The sequence below is a fragment of the Symphodus melops genome, assembly GCF_947650265.1.
Source record: "Symphodus melops genome assembly, contig: scaffold_305, whole genome shotgun sequence".
NCBI classification, from domain to species: Eukaryota; Metazoa; Chordata; class Actinopteri; order Labriformes; family Labridae; genus Symphodus; species Symphodus melops.
Genome location: NW_027636644.1, coordinates 10,001 through 20,000, shown reverse-complemented (window position 1 = coordinate 20,000; position 10,000 = coordinate 10,001). Strand labels below are relative to the sequence as shown.

The 10,000-nt window shown below is 45.8% G+C and overlaps 1 protein-coding gene across 1 annotated transcript in view; it reads left to right on the top strand.

Annotated features, from left to right (window-relative positions):
• Positions 1–4,873, top strand: part of LOC306819256 (tumor necrosis factor receptor superfamily member 14-like) — a 6,936-nt gene extending 2,063 nt beyond the window's left edge. Inside the window, exons 4-7 of the mRNA XM_079373027.1 lie at positions 2,878–3,003; positions 3,882–4,037; positions 4,456–4,543; positions 4,632–4,873. Of these exons, the coding sequence (XP_079229153.1) occupies positions 2,878–3,003; positions 3,882–4,037; positions 4,456–4,543; positions 4,632–4,830 (569 nt within the window). The 3' untranslated portion in view covers positions 4,831–4,873. The remainder of the gene's footprint in view (positions 1–2,877; positions 3,004–3,881; positions 4,038–4,455; positions 4,544–4,631) is intronic.
• The last annotated feature ends 5,127 nt before the right edge of the window (positions 4,874–10,000 follow it).

Below are 10,000 nucleotides of genomic sequence, written 5' to 3'. Positions count from 1 at the left end.
TGAGTGTAATAAATGAAACTACTGCTGAAATGTAAAATCCTGCAGTTCCTCAAGTGTCCACTAGAGGCTGCAGAAGCGAAGGAAGTCCAATACACCCCTCTCTGCAGAGTCATCCAGACACTAAGTGAAATGATCATTCAGAGGACTTCATTTCTGTCTCAGCTGAGTGAAGCTGAAAATGTGTTGTTAACGAGCTGACCAGACAGACCTGAAGTTTAACTGTACTGGATCCCCTCACTAAGAATACTGACATGAACAGTAACTACAAATCATCTGCGTGACGATGAATGAATCCCACAGAGAAATCTGAGTGTAAACAGCAGTGGACCCAGGACAGACCTCTGTGGAAGGACTCAGACTGATGTTAAATAAAACATGTTGAGATCTTTCAGAGATCATAAACACAAGAACACCTGACCTGAGTCTGACCAATCGTATGTGGTCGTCTACACCGCCATAAGCAGCGCTAAGATCCAACAACAACAACAACAGCAGAGCTACAGAGGAACACCTGAGGTCTATACTATGAAGAGAGTTCAACATATCAGGGTCTCTGTGGGTGATCTGGTTTAACAAACTCTGACATCAGAGATGGTGATTATCAGTTATCAACCTGATCATCAACCCGGGTTACCAAGAGCGCGTCCAAAAGGGGCGGAGTTAGTGTCATTTAACCTATCACAATCATCACCATGTCTGCCGTCAGCAGATCATCATATCTACAAACATATTTACACAAAGTACAAACTATATTACTGATATAAATGAGACAAACAGGCTGCAGGAACAAATGCAGGAAGGACAAAACAAAGTAAACAGAGGTCAAAGGTCAGCTTGTATTTGTCCCGTGGTTAGTTCACCTTAGAACTGACTCTAAGAACTGGTCTCTGAACTCAATGTGCTGCTCGGACTCTTTAAAGTGGTTAAACTGCAGCTCATCACAAACAGAGCAGGACACATTCAACATGAAGAAGAAAACATTCATTATTTTACATCTTTAACTGAAATGTTCCGGAGCTTTCTTCAGTCTCTGTTGAAGGATATCAGTGAAACATCATCAACAACTAAACACACTATAATGTCAAATCATGATGGAGCAGGGCGTCACAAGGTTTTAATAACAGGGGAGGCTTAGCCCCCAAGAGATGCACAGGAAGTGAACAAACGTAGCACGCTAACACAACATTTCACAAACAGCCAACGAAGACTGAGAAATTGATTATTAATCATCATTTCAGTCTGTTTATTTTTAATACAGGACAAGAACAAACAAATAGGTTTGCACAGGAACAGTATGTTATATCATATTCAAAGACTGTCTGCATCACTAATGACTCTATCCTGTGAAATCCTTCAGACTCACCTTTCCAGTAGAGATCTGTCCCCTCTCTCTCCCTGTGCTCCTCTGACTCCTGCAGGTCAATGGGGTGGTGCAGTGATTATTATTATTAGTGTATATTAATCATTATTATTATCCTGTGATGATGATCATAGTGAATGAGCTCAGCTCCTGGTTCAGGTGTGTGACCATGGATAAAGTGAGAAACACAGCTGATGCTCCAGAAGGAAGGAAATCATCCCAAAGATGGTATATGGTGCAGAGAGTGCTCACTCTCTATAAACAAGCAGGGCCTTCACAATGCATTTCACACTAACTAGCTAGCTAAGTAGCACAACTGTTTTAGAGCTGGAAACAACGTGTGCATACTGTGCAAGCTAGGTTTGTATTAGTTAAACAGGGAGCACGTGGTTCATTACATGGGACTCTCTGCTGTTAGCTGTTAGCTGCAGCTAACTAATTATTACTAGCAGCAGAGAAGAAAACTTACTGTCTTTAAAAACCTTCTTATATCCACTCTGCATTCACGTCCTTCTCCTAACGCTTCTATTACAGTCTGTGTTCTAGCCGCTCTGTGTGGACTTCATCTTACACACACACACGCGCGCGCGCGCTGCAGGAGTGTAAGCTAGGTCACAGGGAAAACACGGACTGGATTTTCAGTCACGTGGTCTCTATGTGAACAAGTGGAATGGATTGGATCAGGATGAGCTGAAGAGCCTCTCTCTACCTGACACCAAAACTGACAGATTCATCATCATATTTAAGTCAATAATGACAGCTTATATGATCATTCATTCAAGCTCATATTCTGGCCACTTTATGTTGAATTTGTCAGCACGTTTTATTAAAAAAAAAAAAAAAGAATATTTATTTATATATAAAACATCAAATTATTTAGGGGGGCTTAAGTACATTTTAGGGGGGCTTCAGCCTAACGACGCCACTGTGATGGACTCATGAAGTGTCCTCCCCCCTCTCCATCAGCTCCGGGACCTCAACGATCTGATTGGTCAGTGGGCGGAGCTTTAACCTGCTCCGGAGCAGGTCAGGTGTTCAGCATCAGTTACCGTGGTGATATACCCAGGTAAAAAGTCATCGACCCTTGTAGGACTGAAAACCCAGAGTTAACCCTGAAGTGACCCCACTAAGCTCAAATCCTGCTTCAGAGTCCAGACCTGACCCCACTAAGCTCAAATCCTGCTTCAGAGTCCAGACCTGACCCCGCTAAGCTCAAATCCTGCTTCAGAGTATAGCCTCAGGCATCATGATGGGACGTTTGCTATCACATGATCACTTCAGTCCAGAATGATCCGCCTGGACGCGTCTCTGCTGCTCGCTGCAGCCCGAGCGTCTCTGCCTCAGAGGGGTCAGAGGTCATCGTCCTTTAACGTTTTAACGGATACATGCTAACGATGCTACGTGTGAATTCAGACATGAAGCAGCGTCCCCTCATGATAAACCTACCTGTGGTTTCATGTTCAAACAGGATCAGAGACATTAGCTGATTACATGTTAACGTTTTGTGTTTCTAACAGGACATCGAGTCAAGACTGACTGTGAGGTGGATAAAAGTACTTCCTGTCAGCCGTGTTCAGAGGGAACCTTCATGAATAAAAGGAACGGATTAAAACACTGTTGGCCCTGCACTGAATGTTCAGAAGGTAAATGAATGTTTGTTGTTTTTATTACCTTCTTGATTTAAAGAAGTTGTTTCAACCTGCAGCTGTTCTTATCACAGGAAGTGCTGTTCTCTGCATTTCCTGTTTGTTTCAAACCTTGAATCTGAACTCTCATTGGTGCAGATGTTTTAAACAGCATGTTGCCATAGGCGTAGATTTAGGGGGGCGATGTTCCCCGATAAAATGAAACCTTAGCAGGGTCCGAAATTAACACCGGCCAAACGCGGGTAGATTTTCTGTTTGGCGAGTACTTTTCAGAGGGCGATCCGCCACAGGGTGGGAAAATCTTTTACTAAAACCAATACGTTAAAAAAATATGCTGTGAGTATTCAGCACATTTGATGTATCCTAGCTGCTCCTTTCTCTGCTGTCAGGACTGTCTGTGAGCATCGCTGGGCGATCTCAGGAAACAGACCAACATACATTACAGTGTAAAGACACACACACACACACGCCGGAGCGCCGAGTTGGGAACACCTGATCCGGTCATGCGGTCGATTCGACTATTCTCTATTCACCATGTCTACTATTAGGTGCTTTTTTATACTTCGGACCAGCTTGTTGGTGCTTTGCACTCCTGCATCTTTCTCCACTCTGCTGAGATCCTTGCTCCATGTGGTTGGAGAGCAGGCAGATGTCGTTCACATATTCCTGATCAGTCAGGAATACTGCAGGGTACCTTCTTGACCTCCTTGGTGTGATAGTGAGGCCAAGTTAGGCAGGTAAGGAGGGACACCATAGGCCTTCAGGATCTTCATCACGCTGCCTCTGTGCACTGAGTCAAAAGCCTGTTTGAAATCAAAGAATGTTGCAGTTCAATCTTCAAGCAGTCGAGTATCTAACTCTCTCTGTGTCCACAGCTTCTGGTCTGAAGATAAAGACGTCGTGTACAAAATCATCAGACTCAGTCTGTGAACCTCTGGAAGGATTTTACTGCTCAGAGTCTGATGGGCTCAACTGTTATAAAGCAAAGAGACACAGACGCTGTGATCCAGGAGAATACATCAGACAGAGAGGTTAGTTCTGTCTGTCCATCCGTCCGTCTGTCTTATTTGCCAGTCTAAGTGGCGTCCAATCACTGAGCTGTATCCACTCCTAAACACACCAGCTCCGCCCAGAAACATCCTGAGTCCACCAGAACCAATCAGAAGAGTGAAATCCAGTCCAGATATTATCCTGGAAAAGCTCCGTGTTAGACTCCATTTTCAATTCCTCCTAAAAATGAAGTGAAAACAAACTGTTCAGTGTTTATCCAACATGAAACTGTTTTCCTGGTGACTGAAGGGAAGCTGAGAGTCAGTTTACTGACCAGAGGATCATTCCCTTCAGGCTGCATGAAGACAGACTGACTTCATCAGAGACCTTTTGTTTACACAGAAAATAATTCATATTTAACTGTGTCAATAATCCCAGTGTGTTGTGTCCTTCCTGCAGGAACGTCCTCCACAGACACCGAGTGCTCCACCTGCTCTGATGGAACATTTTCAGACGGGACGTTTACATCTTGTCAGAATCACACACAGTGAGTGAAGCTTCACATCACACATGGACACACCTGAGTTCATGATCCTCCACATGTTCCTGTAATAACTGTCCCTCTGTCATTACAGATGTCTATCAGAGGGTCTACAGCTGCTGAGAGCAGGAACTAAGACAGAGGACGCTCAGTGTGGACAGAAATCATCAGACTGGACTGGACTGATAGTCGGAGCTGTTGTTGGTGTTTTGGTTATTTTTTTAGTTCTCAGTGTGGCAGCGTGGCTTCACATAAAGAAGATAAAACGTCTAAAAAGAAGTAAGAATTTATAATTTAAAAATAAAAACATGATCATGTGTCTTTATAGAAACCATCACTGATGTTTCATGTTGTCTTATAGAAAAAAGAAGACCAGCAGAATCTCCCACGGTACGTTTAATATCTCTTCACTGTCAATCAGCTCTACAGTTAAATCATTAAATATCACTCACTTTGAATATTTCCTCTTGAAGGAACAATCGAATCAAAATGGCGACATGTCAGGACCAACAGGAGATCAGGTGAGCCTACCAGTCGTCCCAGTAGCGAGTTTCCAGCACTCAGTTTGTCATCAGATACTAAAAGAGCTTGAACAACATGAAGTGATCCCAGCGTGCCTTTAGAAGAGGACACTCTGTGGAGCAGCATGTGATGTCCTCAGTCACCAGCTTCTTCTTGTTAAAGACCATCAGCAGCTGTCTGGGTGGAAGCCCTCAAAGCGCTCACAGTCTTCTTTAATGGAAGCTGCTCACACTGTGTGTCTGAGCGACGAGCTGTTCCTCAGCACACTATGCTTTTCCATCTTTACCAAGGATTTAGCTCTCCTGCTAACACCTGCTAAATGAACTATGTATGCAGATGATACTGCAGTTTAGGCATCAAATACAACAGCTGCTGATTGTTCATCTTGAACAGAGATGTCACAGGAAGATAGATCCTGGAAAATAAACTGAACACATCCAAAACAAAAAGCATAGTGGTTCAAATCCATCTCTGAGACACGAGTCAGAGATGAACGTCTTTAGAAATAACAACGACTGAGCAGATAAAGAAACTCAACCTCAGACAGCAAACTGTCCTCCTCAGAACACAGAGACTCATCATTTAGACTAAATGACCTCTGACACATTCACATTTACATAAAGTTCATCTTTTCTCTCCTCAGAATCCTTCATACTGTCCCTAAACATGGAGGCCAGTCCTCTGACCCCTGCAGACTAAATGTTCTCCAGGATCCAGGTCTTATTATCCAGATGGATTCTGGGACATTCTCTCTGCAGAGTTCAGAAAAGACCTCGGTCCAAGCTCACAAAGTTCAGACTGAGGACGAGTTAGAACCGGATCTGAGAGGAAGGATGTTTGACACATCAATAATCATAACTCCAGTCTCTCTCTGTGTGAATGTGTGTGTGAGTCCTGACTGTCTACAGTGAGGGAGAAGCTGGAGTCCTGCTGGCTGTGTTGTTGTCAGAGCTGTGTTTAACTAAAGAGTGCTAACATTAGCATGCTAACACAACAACACAGGACACAGGTGATTGAAGCTACCAGCTAACTGAAGAGCGCTAACATTAGCATGCTAACACAACAACGCAGGACACTTTGTTTGAACACAAGTGGGGGGGTTTGGAGGTGTGTCTTTGGAGGAGGGCGGAGGCTGCAGTGTGGAGGAGGCGTGGCCTAACAGCAGTTTGTTTTGGTTCCATGCTGGAGCTCAAGAGCGACACCTACTGGATTAAAAAGTTACACATTCTTCCTTTAAGGATGCTATCCTCCATGAGGAGTCTCTCTGTGTTCACTCCTCCATGGTGCTGGGAGAAAACGTACAGAGACACAGGAGCTGAAAAGGTTCCTCTAAACGACCATGGAACTGAAAGTTCCTGCAGTCTGTAAACACCTCATGTTGTGAACAAGGACGAGTCAGAACGAGTCGACTGAAATGATAACGATTTTGTAGAAAAGGTCAAACGAGCTGTAAATTTAAAGACGAGATGAAGTGTTTGAGAACAGCCGGTGTGTTTCTCTGCTCTTCCACTGAGCTGATGAAAAGACTGAACAAAGACACATCGCTGAATCTGAATATTTCATAGAAAGTGGTTTTTAGAATCAAAGTCAAAGCAAACTTGTGTTTCAGACGTCAGAAACTGTTCCTGTAAATATTTTCACTCTGACTTCTTCTGCATGTTCGATGTTAAAGGTCAAATATGGAAGAGCCTGAAGGGTTGAGTCTGAATACTTACAGATGTTTAAATGTCTTGTACAGTGTGTGTGGACATTGTTGTTTTGTTTTTTAGTTTGAATAAAAGTGAACTTTGTGTCGTCTCTCCGCTCAGTGTTTGTGTCTCAGGATTCAAAATGGAAGAAAAAGTTACATTGTTAAAAACTGTGGAGACACACAGAGAACAATAATCTGAACGTTGCTTCCTGTTCATGATGGAGAACAGCACTGAAGGTGTGAGTCCGTCATCAGGTCACTAGAGGGCGCACTGAGCTCCAGGAAACAAAACACACCATGGAGACAAACAGCGTTTAGAAGCTTCTTTGGTGTTTTTAGGTAACATCATCTGCACACATGACAACATGGACGTGTTCAAGAGATCATTGATAATTAATCAAATAAAATAGACCTAAGTATGATAGATAGATAGATAGATAGATACTTTATTGATCCCGAGGGAAATTCAAGGCATCCAGTAGCAGTATACAGACAGGCAGGACACAAGACATTAGTTACAATACACACCCGCTGTCCCCCCCCCCCCTCTGTATACAAAATCCCCCAAACAAGATATAGCAGCCCCTATGTGACTAAGAATAAACATAATTATATGTTAAACCTGTGCAGTTAGCATTAGCAGTTAGACTTAAAACTAATATAGCATAATGTACATAACCTGTGAGGAGAGAAAAACATGTGCTGGTTAAAAGAGACCTGTAAACAGTTAAAGAGCCTTAGAAACAAAGTGCTGACCTTCTAGAAACTAGTTACATGTGTATGTACAGAGGTGTTTGAGCTTATGCCAGAGGTGTGAGTACAGTCATTAAACAGTCAATGCAGGGATGTAAATTGGCTCACCAACTTAAAGGAGCAGTGATTAGCATTAAGTGTCCTAGACAATAACCTGAAACCAGGAGTGATTAGGGTGATTATCATCATTAAAGTACCCAACTATTGAGGAGCAGATTAGCATTAAGTGTTGAAGACAATAGAGTGAAACTTGACCTAGTTAGGGTGATCATGTCAACCATTACAGATGTAGCATAACACAACAGTAGGATGAAACCAGACATGATTAGGGTGATTATCATTAAAGTGACCTGTGCTCAGTAAAGTGACTATCAATATGCATTACAGTGTCCAGCTGGAGGCTGACTCTGAGGTCAGCAGTGCAGATGAGGAGTGAGAAAAAAGTGAAAAAAGAGTCCAGGGATCACCGTGCGCTTCTTCCCTGCCGTGACAGTGAAGTGTAGTACAGTCTTATGGCCTATAGGGGGACGAAAGAGTTCTTGAGTCTGTCCGTGGAGCACGACTGTGACAGCAGTCTTTCGCTGAACATGCTCCTCTGGCCGGTGAAGGTGCTGTGCAGAGGGTGGTGTGTGTTGTCCATGATGGAGAGCATTTTGTCCAGAGACCTCCTCTCTACCACTGTCACCAGTGAGTCCAGCTCTGTACCCACCACAGAGCCGGCCCTCCTCACCAGTCTGTCCAGGCGTGCTGCGTCCCTCTTCTTGCAGCTTCCTCCCCAGCACACCACGGCGTAGAAGAGGACGCTGGACACCACAGACTGGTAGAACATCTGCAGCAGCTTTTTGCAGATGTTGAAGGACCCCAGCCTTCTCAGGAAGTACAGACGACTCTGTCCCTTCCTGCAGGTAGTGTCCATGTTAGGCGACCAGTCCAGCTTGTCATCCAGCTGCAGCCCCAGATACCCGTAGGTCCTGACCACCTCCACGTCGACCCCGCCGATGGAAACAGGTTCAAGATGTGGTTTCTTCCTTCGGCGGTCCACCACCATCTCCTTGGTCTTGGAGGTGTTTAGCTGCAGATGGTTGTCACTGCACCACGTCACAAAGTCCTCGATCAGGCTCCTGTACTCCTCCTCCTGTCCATCCCTGACACAAGCAACTATCGCAGTGTCGTCCGAGTATTTCTGCATGTGGCAGAGCTCAGAGTTATACTGGAAGTCCGAGGTGTACAGGGTGAACAGGACAGGGGAGAGCACGGTCCCCTGTGGTGCTCCGGTGCTGCTGACCACAGTGTCAGATGTGCAGTCCTTCAGTCTGACGTACTGTGGTCTCTCTGTGAGGTAGTCCGTGATCCACCTCACCAGGTGCGAGTCCACCCTCATCTCGGTCAGCTTGTCTCTCAGTAGGAGGGGATGGATGGTGTCAAAGGCGCTTGAGAAATCAAAGAACATGATTCTCATCACGCTGCTCCCTTTGTCCAGATGAGAGTAAGCCCTGTGTAGAAGATAGAGGATGGCATCGTCCACGCCCACCTTTGCCTGGTATGCAAACTGCAGGGGATCCTGTGCGTGTTGGACCTGGGGTCTGAGGTGTTGGAGCAGCAGCCGTTCGAAGGTCTTCATAACGTGGGATGTCAGAGCGATTGGTCTGAAGTCGCCTGGCTCACTGGGGTTTTTCTTCTTGGGGACCGGGGTGAGGCACGAGGTCTTCCAGAGCACAGGAACCTTCCCGAGCCGCAGGCTCATGTTGAAGATGTGCTGAAGTGGCTCCCCCAGCTCAGCAGAGCAGGCCTTTAGCATCCTGGGACACACCTTGTCTGGGCCTGCTGCCTTCCTGGGGCGGAGTCTCTTCAGCTCCTTGCTCACCTGGTATCTGGTGATGGTGGGGGGGAGGGGGGATGGATTGTCACTGGAGGTTGTATCTGTTCTGGTGGAGGTGTTGGGGGGAGTGAGAGGGGGGGAGGGGGTGTGTAGAGGGGTGCTGGGGGGGGAGGAGGGGTGCTGGGGGGGAGGAGTGAGAGGGGGGGAGGGGGTGTGTAGAGGGGGGGAGGGGGTGTGTAGAGGGGTGCTGGGGGGACAGGCACTGGCTGCAGCGACGGGGCTGTCAAACCTGTTAAAAAACAAGTTGAGCTGGTTTGCTCTCTCAGGGTCCCCGTCTTCTGCGTTGTTGTTTTTCTTTTTGCAGCCTGTGATGGTCTTCATGCCCTCCCAGACCTCCCTCATGTTGTTCTGCTGCAGCTTCTGTTCTACTTTCCTTCTGTACTCCTCCTTTGCTTCTCGGAGTCTGACCTTGAGTTCCCCCTGCACACGCTTCAGCTCTGCCTGGTCTCCCTCCTTGAATGCCCTTTTCTTCCTGTTAAGGATCTCCTTGACATCGCTGGTGATCCAGGGCTTGTTATTCGGGAAGCAGCGCACAGTTTTAGTGGGAACCACAACGTCCATACAGAAGTTCATGTAGTCAGTTGTGCAGTGTGTGACCCCCTCAATGTCATCACCATGG